The sequence below is a fragment of the Ricinus communis genome, chromosome 7 (genome assembly GCF_019578655.1).
Source record: "Ricinus communis isolate WT05 ecotype wild-type chromosome 7, ASM1957865v1, whole genome shotgun sequence".
NCBI lineage: Eukaryota > Viridiplantae > Streptophyta > Magnoliopsida > Malpighiales > Euphorbiaceae > Ricinus > Ricinus communis.
The window spans coordinates 22450152-22468276 of record NC_063262.1 but is presented as its reverse complement, the minus strand read 5'-3'; the positions used below and the strand labels follow the sequence as shown (position 1 = coordinate 22468276).

General features: G+C 34.7%; 2 protein-coding genes and 1 non-coding gene across 4 annotated transcripts; 2 read left to right on the top strand and 1 right to left on the bottom strand.

Annotated features, from left to right (window-relative positions):
* The first annotated feature begins 26 nt into the window (after positions 1–26).
* Positions 27–100, top strand: TRNAI-AAU. The gene has a single exon. It is a non-coding gene; the product is annotated as a tRNA-Ile (tRNA).
* Positions 101–1605: 1505 nt separating this feature from the next.
* Positions 1606–9281, top strand: LOC8268245 (fimbrin-5). Its single transcript, XM_002532239.4, has 15 exons — positions 1606–2027; positions 2325–2451; positions 2561–2731; positions 2978–3222; positions 3314–3485; positions 3591–3629; positions 3804–3872; positions 3968–4084; positions 4484–4695; positions 5422–5577; positions 6199–6398; positions 6751–6917; positions 7001–7097; positions 7305–7396; positions 8712–9281. Exons 2-15 carry the CDS (start codon positions 2362–2364, stop codon positions 8922–8924), a joined length of 2040 nt encoding a protein of 679 aa, XP_002532285.2. The 5' UTR covers positions 1606–2027; positions 2325–2361; the 3' UTR covers positions 8925–9281.
* A 167-nt stretch (positions 9282–9448) lies between these two features.
* On the bottom strand, positions 9449–13529 carry LOC8268238 (BTB/POZ domain-containing protein At2g04740). 2 transcript variants are annotated; one of them, XM_002532240.4, is made up of 5 exons: positions 12813–13518; positions 10998–11757; positions 10660–10696; positions 10448–10581; positions 9449–10110 (listed from the first exon to the last, which is right to left on the bottom strand). In XM_002532240.4, the coding sequence occupies exons 1-5, from the start codon at positions 13291–13293 to the stop codon at positions 9759–9761; spliced, it is 1764 nt and encodes a 587-aa protein (XP_002532286.2). In that variant the 5' UTR covers positions 13294–13518; the 3' UTR covers positions 9449–9758. The 2 variants fall into 2 exon arrangements, with proteins under 2 accessions (XP_002532286.2, XP_048232949.1); XM_048376992.1 differs by having other exon boundaries at positions 10013–10153; positions 12813–13529.
* Between the last annotated feature and the right edge of the window lie 4596 nt (positions 13530–18125).

Sequence of the window (18125 nt, the reverse complement as noted above, 5' to 3'; positions counted from 1 at the left end):
AACAATAAGGAACTGCAGTATCAAATGGCCTATTAGCTCAGTTGGTTAGAGCGTCGTGCTAATAACGCGAAGGTCGCAGGTTCGAGACCTGCATGGGCCAAATTTTTTTTCCCTTACTATTATTTAATGATTTATGTTTTATGCTTTAGAAGAGAGATATCCTAAGCAACTGCAAGCATTTCATAGTAGCTTTCTTTTTCCTTAAGTAAATGCATCTTTGAAACAGAAGAAGATAGGCCAATAAGAACATACCAAGATGCTCTAAGCAGGGACATAACATAACATAAATAAAGACAAAATTCACTAACACAGTTTTGCTGGAAGATATGATGCACAAACACATTGCCTGTTAAGTCATAAAGTCAGGTGTTACAGACAATCAATCAAGAGAAAGCCCATTCTACAACCCTTCTATTTAGCCCAATATAAATAAACTTGCATTGGCCTTCACACAATTTACAGTATTATAAATAAAATTTTATATGCTAAACAAGATTTTTTTTTTTTTTTACTTTTAAGAATATTATAAATTGGAAATTTATTATAAGAATATAGTGGTATTTTAAGTGTTTTTTTATAAAATAATATATAGTATTAGCAATTTAGTACATATTTTATAGTTTTTATACTATTAAATTACTTAATATATGTTTAGTTTATATTTATTGTATGTTTATAATTTATTTAATAATTTAAAAAATGGAAAGAAAAATCCTAACTTCTTATTGGTAAAACGATTAACAAGTGATGGCATTATGGTCATTTTATACTTTCATGTATAATTATCGTGCCACGTGACTTTTTTTATCAACAAACCCTTGCCACGTTTCTAATATATTACAACTCATTATTTATTTATTTTTCACATTATTTATTATAAAAAGAGACCTGATAAAAGTATAATTTTATAATTTTTTTAACAAGTTACTACACTTAATTATTATAAATAAAAATTGAAACATTGGATTGTTATTTTTTAACAGGTCAGGATACCAATAGGGCTAGCAATTTATATCGTGTCATGTTTTATCATGTCATATTAAAATATGTGTATAATATAAAAATAATTAATTCAAACATAACTCATTTAATTAATAATATCAAAACATCAAATTCATACACAAACACATTTCTTAACTAAATTAAATAGGTTGGCTTGTATAATTTTTTTAATAAATTTAATTTTTAAATAAAAATAACTATTATAATTTCAAAAAATTATTTATTTAATTATAAAATAATTTAAATTTTTATTTTAATTTTAAAATATAATTATATCTTTATAAATAATAAAATTATTTATATAAACATATAAAGAGAGAAAATAAATGTATTTAATTATATTTATATGTATCGTATGTACCTGTTAACTTATAAACCGTTTTTAATAAATAAATTAAACAGATAAATTCATTTAAATCTAGTTTTTTTTCGTGTTATAAATAGGTTGATCCATTTAATCTATCCGAATCTATTTATCTTAAATTCAAACTCATTTAACTAATAATAACATAAAAAAATTAAAAGTTACGCTCTCTCTCTATCGATCCAAAAATGTAAGGGCGAAGGATTTTGTGGCGACTTATCGTTTAATAAGATTGTGTATAAGATTATTAGTCCTAGACACTAAATATATAATTATTTTAATTTCAATAAATGTGATGCATTGAAATAGAAATAGAAATAATAAATGTGATATTAAAAAAAGAAATTGATATGAATATAAGTAACAAAATCTTTGGTAAGAATGGGCAATTTCCCGTGTTTAAGAAAAAAAAAAAAAAAACTTTTTGTCATTGTAGCGAAGCAAACGCCTATTTCTCAATCCCTCTGTTTCTATTTCATAAATTTCCTGTGTTCGCGGGTCTTACAGGCGACACGCTTTTCTCTCCTTACACATTCAATCCATCAATCATCCTTCTATTTTATTTCCATCAAAAAAATCATCCCTTTCCCTCTCTTCTTTTCCTCTCGAATACATATCCATAAACCAAACTTAACGATGATCAATCTTTTGAGTTTTTAAGGTTCGTCTTTCGCTTTCTTTCCTCCATTTCCTGCCTTTAATGTCTGTTTCTTTAATGGGTTCTTGTTATTTTCGCCTTTTGTATTAGTTTCTTATCAATCATGCATGATCATGTATGTCTGCTTAATGCATGCAGACGTTAAATCACCTCCAAAACATTGTCTCTTTATTGGGTCCCTTGTTTTTCTTTTTCGCTTTCAAATGTTTATCATTAAGTTTTTGTTCATTTCAATCAACGTAAGATGTTAAAACTCTTACAAGCTTGTGCCTTTGATGCATGTATACAATGTGGGACCAGTTTATGTGAGAATTTGTAGCAAAAGAAAGGCAAAGAGATGTCTGCAGGTTTTGTGGGTGTACTTGTTTCTGATCCATGGCTTCAAAGCCAGTTTACACAAGTTGAGTTACGCACCCTCAAGGCCAAGGTAATATGCATTTTGGGTTGTGCTTAAATTTAGTATTTAATTGTTAAAATATGCTATATGCATATGTTAATTCGCAATTTCTGAATAAATTTTGCATTCTTGGTTCTAGTATGTATCAATAAGGACAGAGGGAGGTCGCGTCACTGTGGGGGATTTGCCTCCTGTTTTTGTAAAATTGAGGGCTTTTACTGAGGTTTTTAATGAGGATGAGATTAAGGCTATATTGAAGGAGTCTTATTCCAAAGCAGAAGAAGAATTAGATTTCGAAACCTTCCTCCGGGTGAGTCTTTGAAAGTTAGAGTTTATGTTGCTTTCATTTGATTTTCTCATTCATATTACTTTGTTATATGATTTTTGTGTTTAAAATTAGAGCATTTTTAAAGTTGAGAAGAAATTTCAATGAGTTGGAAATAGAAAGATTTTGCTTTCTTCTTGGCACTCTTGGTCTTTCCATGTTTGGTTGATGATTTCTTTTGTTATTAATTTTTTCTCTTTTTTAAGGATTGAAGATTTTGTTAATTGGCAGGCATATTTAAATGTGCAAGCACGAGTACCTGCAAAATCAGGAGGAAAAAAGCTCAGATATTCTTCTTCATTTCTTAAGGCATCTACAACTACTTTTCGCCATAACATTAATGAATCCGAGAAGGCATCCTATGTTTCCCACATTAACAACCACTTGGGAGAAGATTCATTCTTGAAGACTTATCTTCCTATAGATCCAGCAACTAATGCTTTATTTGATCTTGTGAAACATGGAGTCCTTCTTTGGTATGTGTCTCATGCCACTAGCCAATTCTGTCGATTTACTTTTGAAAGGTGTATTATGAGTTTATTGATATTGTTTTAATACTTTATGCAGTAAGCTTATCAATGTGGCTGTTCCTGGGACTATAGATGAGCGAGCTATTAACACAAAAAAGGAAATGAACCCATGGGAGAGAAATGAGAACCACACCCTTTGTCTCAATTCTGCAAAGGCAATTGGCTGCACAGTTGTCAATATTGGAACACAAGACCTTGCTGAAGCTAGAGTAAGTTGGGCTACTTGCATCTATTGATTGGGATCCTGGTGTTAATTTTTTTTGTGGTTTGCAATATGCTGAAGATTTCTGTTTCTTATTCCTTTTGTCTTACAGCCTCATTTAGTACTTGGATTGATTTCCCAAATTATTAAGGTACTCTACACTAACTTCTTCCTTTATCCATGTGATTGCACATTATTGAGTAGGGTATCGAACTCCTTATGAGTTATGATGGAAATAGTCTTATTTGTAACTTGGACCTGAAAAGTTGGGTTATTTGTGCTTAACATTTTAACATGTGGTATTGCTGTCTGGTTACAACTTCAGATTCAGCTGTTAGCAGACCTTAATCTGAAGAAAACTCCTCAACTTGTCGAATTAGTGGACGATAGCAAGGTTTGGTTTTACCTTCTTCTATATTTTGATAGTACAAGAGGTAGTATATAAAAGATAATTCCGATACACTTGCTTACCATTTTAGAAACTTGCAGGATGTGGAGGAGCTCATGGGTTTACCGCCTGAAAAAGTTTTACTGAAATGGATGAATTTTCATCTAAAGAAAGCTGGTTATAATAAAGAAGTTACAAACTTCTCTTCTGATGTGAAGGTAAGGAAGTTATTATGGTTTAGTTGTTGATGTCCCAAATCATATACTGCTTATGACTTAAAATGCATTTTATGGTTGTATCAGCTAGAGCAGAATATGTATATGTGTGTGTGTGTGTGTCTCTCTCTCTCTCTCTCTATATATATATATATATATATATATACATATATATGTCCTTGCATTTTGTTATTATTAAACATCTAAAATTTTGTTATGAGCAAAAAAATAATTTTTCTGCAGAGATCTGGAATATGAATATCTTCAAGTTTTACTGACATTAGCATACTATGAGTCCCACATCACATATAGTCATGAACTTCATTTTCTATTGCACTTTATGTGTCAAAATTGTATCTTTTTGTCTTTCATGGTTGTAAGTTTGAATATTGACATTTTCAGGATGGAGAAGCCTATGTTTACCTGCTTAATGCTCTTGCTCCAGAACTCAGTACCCCTGACACCAAAGCTGCTAGTAATCCGGCCGAGAGAGCAAAAGTGGTTCTTGAGCAGGCAGAGAAACTGGATTGCAAAAGATACCTCAATGCTAACGACATTGTTGAGGGCTCCCCGAATCTTAATCTTGCATTTGTTGCACAGATATTCCAGCACAGGTGAGAGAAGAGATGAATCTTTATGTAGTTTTCGTGCATATGTAGTCTATGTCGTTTGCCATCTGCAATTTTGGAGTCAGTTTATTGTTACAAAATGTGAGTTTTGTATAGTATATATGAGTTTGAGTGATAGGATTAACTCATCTACTATGGATCATCCATTCCTCCAACACAATCTGTATCATCTGTTTCTCAACTAAAATATGTTGTTTTGGTGTAGGAATTCTACCTTTACATAAGATGCAGCAAGATATGCTGCCTCAGACCTTCCATACCTCTGTATTAAATAATTCCTTAATTCAATTACTATTGATGTCAATCATAATTGGTTTATTATAACGTTACCAGAGGAGTGGCTCAGCAGAAGGGTGAATTGGGTTGAGGGTGGTATCAGGTTTTAACAGTGTGTGTGTGTGTGTGTGCTTCTTGTTGTTTATTAAGCCCAACTTTGGGCATATCTCCTGGTTAATATGTTGAGCCATTTTGGTATGGTTAAACCGGGTAGCAAACAAACTGGAAATGAAAGTGAAATGAAAAATTACTATAAATGGTTGAAGCATGTTGTCTTGGAGTCTTTCACCTCTGCCAGCAATTAAATATTCACTTATGTCTACTTATCCGCTTTCCTTCACATTGATGTTCTCATATTGGTAGTCCTAGTGATTTTGGTTTTTGTTCATGCCAGAGTAAATTCTGGCTTATTCTCTATATTCTCTTTCCCTGTAGGAATGGATTGTCAACTGATACAAACAAGATGCCTTTTGCTGAGATGATGGAGGACGACGCTGAAACTTCTCGTGAAGAGAGATGTTTCCGGCTGTGGATCAACAGTATCGGAATCGTTACATATGTTAATAATGTTTTTGAGGATGTCAGAAATGGGTGAGCTTTAATATTTCCCCTCAAGCAGTATAAGCCTTGTTAACATTTGAGATATGAATCACAGACACGGCTACAAATACGGGACAGATATTGTAAAAGCACGATAAAATATATATAGAAAATGGTAGTTATCATAATATAAATTTACATAAATAACATTTATAAAAATTAAACTAGAAGTCTAAAATATTTTCATCTCTTCATCTTCACCCACTTCATCTAAAAACAATAATATATGAGAAAGAAACAAGTCTCATAATAGCTTTTGAGGTGGAGAAAAAGTGGGAACAAATTGAAGAGATAGAAAGAGAGTTCTTTTTCTTGAAATAAGGTGAGACCTATAGAGATTAAATTTCGTAAGAATTTTCTACTTATGTTTTATATTTTTATAGTTTAAATTAAAATTATTTTATAAAGTACTCCATGTTTCTCAAAATTAAACAAGTTTATTACTTTTTGTGTCCCCGAGTGTTTCTTCCTCTAAGTAGAAGAAATAAATGGTGTATCCTATACGTGTTCCCACTTGTCTGTGTCCCCAAAGTGTCCGACACGCATATAGCAACCCCTAGGAGTTTTGGTGCTTCATAGAATTTGAGTAACATTTATTACTTGTGCTTGCAGTTGGGTTCTTTTAGAAGTGCTGGACAAGGTTTCACCTGGCTCTGTTAATTGGAAGCAAGCAACTAAGCCTCCTATAAAGATGCCATTCCGAAAAGTTGAGAATTGCAACCAAGCTATAAAGATAGGGAAGGAATTGAGTTTCTCTCTTGTGAATGTTGCTGGGAATGATATTGTCCAGGGAAATAAGAAGCTCCTATTAGGTTAGTTTGATTTGATTTTAACTATCATCTAAAATGTTGTGATGTGACAACTGTTTTGCTTTGTTCTACACATATTTATTGGCTGTGATTTCCAAGTTATTGAATATCTGAAATAAAGGTATGCTGGTTTAGAATTTATTATTAGAAGCCATATGTTGCCTTAAATCCTTTGTGTATTCAAGTGTAATCCTTTGTTTATAGATAAGTTGACTTCAATTGGGAATTATAGACTTATTCAACCAACAATTTCTTTCACCACTATTTGTTTCTTCTCCTTTCTTATTTAGCAATTTTTTTCCTGAGTCTTTAATACCGGAAAGAATTGACTCTTGCCTTTTTGTTCAACCCACAGCATTTCTGTGGCAGCTAATGAGGTTTACGATGCTTCAACTCCTGAGGAACTTAAGATCGCACTCCTCCCACTCCCAAGGTAAAGAGATTACAGATGCTGACATTCTGAAGTGGGCAAATAGCAAAGTGAAGAAAGTAGGTAAAACATCTCAAATGGAGAGCTTCAAGGTAATCAAGGAAACAATAACATTGTTTACAAATATATTGCAATAAATAATTAACTTTTGGCATTTGTTCTTTTTCTCTTCTAGGATAAGACACTTTCAAATGGAGTTTTCTTTCTCGACCTTCTTGGTGCTGTGGAGCCAAGGGTAGTCAATTGGAGTGTTGTTACTAAAGGAGAAAGTGGTATGCCATTTAGTATTTCCCATTGTAGGATGTATGCAATTTGAAAATTATGGCACTGATTCCCCAATCGAATTAGAAACCTGCAAAGCTTATACCATTTTGTCTTCTCAACTAGCACTATATTGCGATGGAAGTGCATAATTGGTTCAATATACTTTATGTGAAGCTTTTAAGGCAATATCTCACCTTTTGCTATTGATATTGCAGATGAGGATAAGAAGTTAAATTCCACCTATATAATTAGTGTTGCCAGGAAGCTTGGTTGCTCCATTTTCTTATTACCTGAAGATATTATAGAGGTTAGTTTTTGTGCTAGGATATCTAAGTTTCTAATTGCCATTGATAGTATGTTGGAAAACCAAAATTTTTATGCTTCTCTGTTTAAGTTACCTGCGTTAACTCCAATAGAGAAACTGTCACTGCAATATCTAATTGGATTAGCTATTTAAAACAGAGAACTATCTCCAAATATTCAAAGTTGAAGGTGTCATGAGAGTAATCTTTTCTAATGGTCCATTGAACATGGATATGAATGTTAGTAGAATCCTCTCACTCCTGAGAAATAGCATAGAGTCCTAACCCTTTTTATTTGGTCATGAACAAATTTACTACCAAGAAATAAGATGATATTCCTTGGTGCATGCCTTTTCCTGTTCATGATAGAATAATATCAAACTTGGGCTAAGAAGCAGCTAAAGCAATAGAAGAGCAATAAAAGCATATCAAGTTTAGTGACTCTATGCATTGCAATTTTAGTATGGTAGGGAAAGTGAGAGAAGAAGGTTCCTCATAAGCAATCACTTCAGGAGTCATACCAAGGGATGAGAAACATGAGAAGGATGCTGCTCGTGGAAACAAGTTAAAGGAATAGAAATAGATAGGTGTAATGCGAGTCTGTGATCATAAACTCTTAATCAAATTGAAGGAGAAGTCGTATAAGAGTACGTATTCAGATGCCTATCACTTGTGATAGGAGATGTTGGATGGAATAAGCATTCCAGTTTCAAAATAAGTGCGGCAAAGATAAGGATGCTATAGTAAATTTGCAGAAGTACAAGAAAGGAAAATGCAAGGGTTGGGTTCATTGGCGAAAATATAGTAGTGGCAGCATCAACAATAAAACTGAGGGTGGTTGGTTTAAGATTTTGGTTTTGTCTAGTATAAGGTACCATTACAGAAAATATGCACATTCAAGAGAAATCATTAAACATAGCAAAATGGAGGAATTTGATGCCAACCCCATTTATACTGGGATTTTCATTGAGTTGACAAGTGCTGGATAACTTTTTCTCTTTAAGAAAAATGCAAATAATGTCTTAGTGAGTTGCTACACTACTTGGACAGTAGAAATGATTGCCCTTCCACTCTCTAGGTAGAGAAATCATGATTATTTGTTTTCCTTTTGAACTTGGTATTTTCCAAATTCTGTTTGGTTCTCTTTAGGTGCCGTGACTTGAATTTCACAAGAGACCCTATGGAAGGGTACCATTATCTTACATTCATGAGTTGATGCCCATTGATCAATGGCTATATAAGTTCGGGTCTTGCTGTCGATTTATATTCTTTATTGGTTTGGAACGTTTAACCATCAAACTATATGCATGGTTATGACAGGTAAACCAGAAGATGATGCTTACTTTGACTGCAAGCATAATGTTTTGGAGTCTGCAGCATCAGGCTGCGGAGCCAGAGTCATCTGCTGCTGAAGACAATGCTGATGCATCTTCTACAGCATCAATGGAAGGCGAGAATGAGGCAGCTCTGGCTGGTGAAGTTTCTGATATGACTATGGACGATGCTGCTTCAGATTCGGCTATGTCTCCTTAGGTTGGCAATGAAGAATAGGGAGAATGACCTCAAAATGCAGCATCATTTTTTTCATCAGAAGAGCGGGAAAGAAACTAGTTTCTGGCTGCATACATATGGCAGATAATGAATTGTCGTAGGAAAGAGCAGTCATCTTTAAAGTGCTCATAAGCCATGGAAGGAGGGAAAAAATAACTATGTAAATTACCATTTTGTAAGTAGAGATTGCTGTGCTTAGGCATTTCTTTAAACCAAAAAGATTGCACTTACTGTGCTGAATAATTTCACTGGAAGAGAAAACAATTAATATTATTTGCTGTTGCAAAAAGAAAAGTGTTATTGATAGATAGCAATTGAAGGCTTGGCCGTCAATGGGAAGATGATGTGTTTCTTTTCTCAATTTATGGATGGGCATCTTCATCCCACATCTATTCATCCATTAATGTCTCGCTTAATCAAGTTCATTGGGAAAAAAAAAATTATATGAAACCTAAACTGCCTCTCTTCTAAAACCCATCTCTCTCTGGCATGAAAGAAATTTAATATTAAAAAAAGAGCATCAGAAAGCAATTCAATAAGAGATCTTTGAGGATATCTGTTAGTTACAGAATGAATTTTCACTAGAAAAGAAAGGGAAAATTCGGATGAGAATGGTGCTTGGGCGGCAGAACTTACAGGCTCAATTCTGTCTATAGTTACAGAACTGCGATATAATATAGACATCATTATACAACATTTATTTATAGACACTAAAAAAATTGTCTGCAGAATTTCAACTTTTAATCCTGTTATTTTTGTCGTTTATATCATCCCTGTCTAATTTTGTTTGAGGGTAGAATGAAGGAAATACAAAAATCATTCAGAGAAAGCTTCAGGGCCATCTGTAGGCTCATCAGACTTTTCTTTCTCCGCCACAAGCATAAGCATCTCAAGGCGCTTGTCAAATAGTAATGCGCTCTCGTCTCTCTTGTCAAGCTCAGCAGCCTCAGCTTCAAGCCATTTCTCTCTCAAATCATCAAGAAGATTTCCCTGGTCTGTATTTATTATAGCTCCTGGAGCACTTGGAGCTGTGGTGCGAAGCGATGAGTCTCCAGATGGAGGAGGCAGTGTTAGAAGCATAGCTCGAAATTCACGAGTGTCAGCAAATGTCTCAAAGTCGCAAGCTATTATATCCAGACAATACTCTCGGATCTTCAAGACACCGTACCTGAACATGTTAATTCGACATTGTACAGTTGAATTAATGCCATCTGCAGAAATGAAATTATTTTCTTGGCATCTCCTTACAGCAAAAATGCAGAACAAAAAAGTTTTTTTTTTTGACATTCAGATATGCTGAAACTGAGATCTAGGAGCAGAAAACAAAAGTCTTATTTAAGGATCCTAAACCTGCATATGACGATTAAGAAACATCTCAGGCACATGACCAATCACTAATCACATACATACTCCTTTAGAAGTCCTACATATTTTTAACTTGTATCCACCTATATACTTTAAATAATATTAATCAAAACAATAAAAATAGAAAGTAAGCAACTTACATGTCTGCCAAAATAAGCCAATGACATAGTTCTGCAGGTGAAACCATTTCCAGGTGTGGCAACAGTGCATCTGCTACAGCACGCTTAAGAGGAAATAATAGATACCTTGAAGCAGCATCAAACATTTCCTCTGCCTGAGAAGGACATTCGGTTGGAAGACATATTTTAACTTATATAACAAGCCATTACAGTTAAAAAGAAGAAAGATATACCTGATCTGGGTATATTTCCTTCAGGCTGTCAGTATACCTAAACCAACCAAGGTTCCGAATAAGTCCTCAGATAAGTAAGTTTGGCATTAGAATAAGTAATACAATTACAAACAGAGGTTGCAAATATTCTGAAGGAGGAATATTTTTGCAACACAATACAATAATAATGCTGAATAGGCAACTTATATCTGGTTATTACATCAACAATTTCTAGGTTTACAGAACCACTGATGTCAGAGATGATGGTGTTGGAAACATAAGACTAAGGCTGGAAGTAACAATATTATCTAAAATAATAAAAATAAGCTAGCCACTTGTAGAAAGCAGAAAACACTTACATATACTCCAACATTTTCTCCAATGTTTCCATGCTCAAATCATGTTCTACAAGACATGGAAGACTATCAATAGGTAATCCATCCTTCCCTTCATGAAAATCCTTCATTCGGGACAATCTTGCTCTAAAGTACTCTGACCTCGATGCTAAAATCACTTGATGGCAGCGGAAAATCTTCTTATCCACTCTTATACAAACATCAGCAAGATCATCTACAGAATCGCTCAACTGCACTGCATCGAAGGAATATACTAACCTATCAACACTGACATCCAGGTTTTGTTCCAAGGTGGATTTTGCTAGGGAAGTCTGAAGGACGCGGTGCAAGGCAGAAGGAAGCCGATCTTCCTCAGGAAGCGATGCACCCTGTAAGATATACCGCTTCTGAGAGTTGTCTACATCTCTTAATGCTTTGTACTCTGCATATTTTTGATGATACAGTTCTTTCTCAAGGATCCTTTTTAAGGATTCACATTTGCATACTTTGCAGATTCTTACAAGATCTTCCATGTCATCCACTATAATCTCTAGTCTGTCAGAATAGAAGAAGTGAATGAGGCTATAAAGAGCAGGATAAGACAGCTTTTCCTTTCCAAATCTTACTTCATGCCGGTCTCTCCAATCAGTTTCAAACTTCGTCTTAAAAAATGATGACCGAGCACTTAATATGACTCTGTGAGCTTCAATAGGCCTACCTTGAACAAAAAATGCCACATCCGGAGGGAAGTGGTTGGAATTGGACACCCCATTGGATGAAAGACCTACTCAATAATGTCACACGTCAAATGCACATCCATATTTTTCTGAGAAGAAAAAAAATGCACGACCATAATAAGCTGTCTGGCAGTAGAAAACTTTATAAACCATGGCCTCGCCACATTCTAGACTTGACCAGCAAAAATAGACTTTAAAAGTATTCAATATTTTTCACTATGTATGCATAAGCAGAGCCTTCACAAATGTTTGAAATGGCAGAAGCACTTAATTCAGATCTTCTCACGCTTGCCATCATTTCTATTACCCGAAAACAAATAGCAGAGGAAGAAAGTATTGCTGATCTTCTTAGTGTAAAATACACAGATAGGATTCATCCTTACTAATAAGAAGGTCAACCATGATTGTACAAAACGTTATGGTTAGATTATCCGTTAGCCTTTCTACTCAGACAACGGGATCACAAACTTTGAGAACAGTTCATCCAATTACATCTCTTCCATAAATTCTCCAAACTAGATCCTCTTCCCCTATCCTTTTTTCATACTGAACCACTTTAGTTGGACTAAATTCTTGCATCTATTACTTGCCTCAAATTTATTTTTTTATAATCTCAACGACTAACTTCTAACTTATCCTTCTGTGCATATTCAACATATAAGAGATTTGTTTCTTTCGTGCCTAAATCAATTTATTTTAAGCTGCACATACCAACTTTCCTATAACTAGACATTTGAAGTATTAACTACTATTATGATCACAAACCAGTACAATAAGATAACTAACTCTGAAGAAAGATTATAGGAAAAGAAAGAACTTTGATTCCAAATATGACTATCATACTATCACATAAATTCCTCTAGCTTACAAGCAGCAGACACCCAGTGCATGAAACTCTTGAAGTTCAATCATTTTATTGTTGAAAAAATTAACATTCATTAATATTGTTCACAAGTTCAAATGCACCCTATTTCTCCAATTCAACACTAAATAAATAAATTTGTTATTTGACCATAATATAACAATAACAGTTAAAAAAAAAAAAAAAAGAAGCAGCAATTACACATGAAATTAGAAAAAAACTATATCTTTCTTCACCAACCTGGAACATGATGAAAGCCACCGAATTCAGCTTGTTCCAGAAAAGCCCTATTACTGAAACAACCCAAAAAAATATTTCTCAGCGCCGCTTGTAACGGAGCTAACGGAGGAGGTCTAGCTTCAAAAGCTTTTAAAAGCTTTCTGACTTTCAAATTCAAAGCAGCATAATGACACCTATCTCCATCAAATGTATGCTCTGAGCATATAGCTCCATTCTCAAGCAACATTCTTGCAGCATCCAGATGCCCAGCTAAGCATGCGTAGTATAGAGCCACTGAGTCCCACTGGTCACGCGCGTTCACATTAACCCCTGATTCTAGCAAGTATTTTAGACGGTCCACATCGCCGGCACGCGACGCTTCAAAGACGTCGCCGTTTGGGACCTTTTTTAGAGGAAGGGATGAGGTGAAATCTGATGGGTCTAGGTCTATTCCATCCAGTTCTTCTTCTAGTGTCCATCTGGGTTTTGCAGTTGGGGTCATTCTTTTCCCTTTTTTTCTGTTTTTGGGTCAATTGATTATTGTAGGTTTAGTTTAAATTGGTGTCAATTTTGTTGAGGGGTTCACAGTGTCTATAGCCAAAGGTGCCAAAGTGTAGGATCATCTGATACTGTTTTTCTGTTTTACTTTTATTTTGTTTAGTTTTTATATCCAGAAATGGATAATTGTTGCTAAAGAAATGGATAATTTAAGTGTATATATAATATTATTTCTTTTACAGATAAATAATGTGAATTAATATATGACTTATAAGAAAAATATTATTCCTAATAAGAAAAAGTTTATGGAGTAAATAGAGATAAAATTGAATTTTTAATTTTATTTTCTTTTTTAAGAAAAAGAAATTATATATCAATAATTCAAAGCATCAGAAAACAATAAGGTTAGAATGAAGGTTGGAGGTTCAAAACAGACCCTAAGGCCAGCATGTGAATGAGGAGCTCTTGCTAACATGTAAGCAATTTCATTAGCTTGCCTTTTGACAAAAATAACAGAATAAGAATTGTTTTCAGCTAACAACTCAGCACACTCGCGAATCAAGGAACCAAACTCGTCAACACTGGCCAAGAAATTAGTTACTGCATGAACAATCTGTTGACAATCCAACTCAAAAATAACTCTCTGGTACCATTTCCCTCTAGTCCAAGAAAGTGCTTCTCTTAGCCTCATCGTCTCTGATTCACGAACTTGAACCAGCCCCTCATAACAGTTGGAAGCACAACACATGAACACTCTTGTTGCATCTCGAAGGACCATTCCAATTCTTGTCTTTCATTGAGAGTGGAATAAGGTTGCATCCACATTACACTTTAGATAATTAGTAGGAGGCTTTTTCCAGCGCACTACCGACATCTCAGAATTGCATGTTCCCTGAGAGCACAAACTAGGCAGACTGCTAGCCAATCACACAACATCCCCACCGCTATATGAACAGTTCTATTAGCCTCCAGAGGAGTCCCATTCCATAATTTTTCATTTTGTTGTTTCTAAATGTGCCACAAGATATAACACAGTTTTCCAAGAAGGGCTTCATCGTGGGATAATAACATATAAAAAAACCAATCTGTAAAACCAGATGCACGTGTAGCAGTAGACTCTACAATTCTTTAAATTAGCATGAGCCTAACAGGATTTGGCATAAGATCAGTGAATGTAAACATGCCAGGCATTTTCCATAGGAGCATTACACATTAAGCAGGATAGAGGAACAACCATACCTCGCCTGTGAAGATTGAGACAGGTTGGGATGCATTCGCTGGACACTCTCCATAGAAAGTTCCTAACTTTTTGCGGTACTTTGAGCTTCCACAAATATCTCCACTCACCCTATACCTGGTACTGATCAGAATGTCCCAGTATATATCCATAATAAGAGAGTAACCAGATTTAATTGAATATTTTCCGTTCTTGCTGAAGTGCCATATTAATTGATCTGCACCACCTTTACAACTTAAGGGAATATTGATAATTTCGTTCAAATCTCTTATCATGAAATATTTCAGACAGTATTAGCTTATACAGTTACCGTATCTAGGAACATATTCCATCTCTATTCTAGTTGTCCAGGAATCATGAGATCTCTGACTCTCAAATCTTCCAATTTTAGAATAGGCGGGGTGCTAAATTTGAAATTTAAAAGGTCTCCCAGCCATCGGGTACCTCTGTCCAACATAGCTCGAGAAAGAATAATGCTCCGCCAAGTGAAACTTGGATTATGCCTTCCTTGGCATTTAAAAATCCCCTCTAGGAAAATATTTGGATTTGAGAATCTGACATACAAGAGCATTAGGATTTGAAATTAATTTCCATCCAATCTTCCCAAGCATCGCTATGTTAAACCCGTGAAAATCTCTAAACCCCATACCTCCATGTTCCTTTCTCACACTCAGCTTACTCCAATCCAACCATTTAATTCAACATTTTTGCCGTTGTTACCCGAGCCCTACCAAAAGGAATTAAGAATACTTTCCAGCTCATCCAACGTAGAGGAAGGAATGAGGAACGAGATCATGAAATACATAGGTGTTGACCCAATTTAATTCTAATCTCCTCTATTTTATTACTATGAACAAACGTTTCAAAAAAAAAAAAAAACCATATCAGGCCGATGAGCTTTAACCAGCTCACATAGAGCACGAATTGCACAATGATGGCCTAATCCTCTGCAATTCCAGCTTATAGCAATCATGGGATCTAGCAGGTCTGGAGTCTAGATCCTACCGGTAAAAAAAGGCTCATTTGGGTTCTGTTCTGTAACAACTGATACCTTTGCATCAACAACCATTGGCACTCCAAGTGATTCATCAATTAGGCCAGCTCTATGTCTTTTTCTATCCTCAACTAACTCAAGCCCACTAGCTTCCTCATTCTCGTCTTGGATTGCCTCAGTAACTGTTAAGGCAGGTTCTACTATTTCCTTCCCAGCACGTTGCCCAATTTGAGCCGCAATTCTCTCCCCTAACATCGACTCTTTCCCTCCAAATTTTCTTTTCAAGTTGGGAACTGGGTTAACTCGTCCCAATTCTGAGACTGACTGACCTCTCTCTTCAGCATTCTCAAGCTTATCCCCAGCATTGTTCCTTAACCATTTTTCACCCCCTTGGGATGTACCCTTATTCATCGGAGCACGAAGCCATTGACCTCATTCTCAGCTCATTCTCAGGGATGGTGAATATTTTCTCACAAAAATAATCAGAATGTTCTAAGCATTCATATATAAAGCAAAAAATACTTAGTCTTTCATATTTAAAGCTTACGAAAAACCAGTCTCCTTTTGGCTTTTTAATCTTTTTCCTTCTTTTCAGAGGTTCTCGAACATCTAGACGAACACGATGACGCATATGATTCCTCCATATCCCAGTGTTATTGTTAACATCATAATCAAGAAACGTTCCCAAGAAGTTCCCAATTTATTTACCAACGGATTCAAACATATAGCCAATAGGCAAATCATGGACTTGGACAAAAAAATCTACATGAAATAACGGGACCTGACTAGGCATATCTTCATATGTCAGTTGATGAACAGTAACAAGTGATTGTCGTACGTCGAGGGCCCTCCTTCGACCAGCCTTTTAAGATCAATCTCATGAAAGAATTGGGAAAGGAAGACTTGCGATTGTAACTCTATAATACAAATCCCTCTCCTGGGCCTCCAAGGGCTGGCAAGACAATCTCGCATTATTTTAAAATTCATGGATATGTCCATCAAGAATCTTCCCACTAGACAGAATTCATAATTACCCTCTTGGGATGGTAGAACTTCGCTTCTAAATTCAGATCTTCGATTTCAGCGTTTGAAAGAGATTGGTTTGCCAAAGACGGATTCATGGTAGTCATGCACTAAAGACAACAGAGCACACAAAACAAGGGGGCTGAAAGAGACAAAGAAAAAGCTCTCAAGCCATGAGAGAAAGACCTACACTCTCAAACGTGGAGAGGACAATGCAATTCTAATCTCTTTTCTTTTTTTCTTTTAATTTTACTTTGTTTGAGAAGAATGAAAGGTAAATGAAGATTTTAGGAGGTAATATTGAATTTTTTAATTATAACTTTCTCAATTCACCTATTTTATGGGTAATTTGAAGAGTTTTGAAGGTATTCAAAAACCCTACATTCTAAATTGTACTTCCTTTCCAAAAAAGTGCCAGAGATTTCAAAACTTTATAAAATCTTAAAAAATCTCCATCCAAATGATATTTCTATTTTCTAAGTGTATTTTCGTTGTTCTATTGAATAATTATTGGAGGTTATGCTTATAATTTATGAAATTTTAATGTAATTTAAGTACTTAATTATGATTTACTTGTTTTTAAGGTATGTGGCAATTCCAAATAAATATGAAAGCCTTTTGGATTAAAGACCGACTTTGGGATCGGTCTTGAAGAGAAGTGGATATCAGACTAGCTGTTTGGAGCCAAGAAAAAGGGTTTTAGACTAAACCAGTTCAGAGCTGAGTATGAACTAAAACCCGTCATGGGATTGATTGAACTTTGAGAAGAGTCGGCAATACTATTGCCAACCGGCTCTACAACCGGCCCTAGCTTATGGATGGATCAAGATTTCAGGGACTGTTGTGAACCGGTTCTTCAATCGGTTCACCATCCTAAGTGTTTCAGGGCCGGTTGATGACAAAGATGAGGTGTTAAGTGGGTTTCTACATGTGTAATTTGGTTGTTTAACAAGTGTAAGAAGGGTTTTTAGGTTGAACTTAGACCTAGGCCCATAAACTCTCATTTATATTTCAGTTTTTAAAGGTTGTTCAGTTTTAAAGGGCGGAATACTCTTTGAGAAGAGATTTGAGATCTAGCTACAAGGTTGAAGAGAGCTTTCCAACTTTCAAAAATCAAAGTAGTACTTACCTTAATTTTTCTCTAGATGTTTTCTTGTTTGTGTCAATTTTATTTGCTTATATGTAACTAAACTCTCATTCTAGAGAGAATGATATAATCTTTGGTATTTCAATGTATAGTTCTGTGCATTCTTGATCTATTTTCTTTATAGTTATTGTGAGTTTTGTAATATTGGCCACCATAATATTTTTATTTTAGGATTTGTTTAATAAAGTGTAAGAAGAAATATAGATTTAGATCTAGAAAAATAAACATAATAAATTAGATAAAAAAAATATATCTAATTATTATGATGCAAGAATTGTTGCTTAATGAGTTTGGTAAGATATTGATTTTTGAGAATAAATAATTTCTTAGTTAGATTCATATTAATTGCTTGGAAAAGATTTAATGTATTTTTTTTGGAACAATTACATTTAAGAATGAACTCTAGAATTTGATATCTATAGTTAATCCCATCAT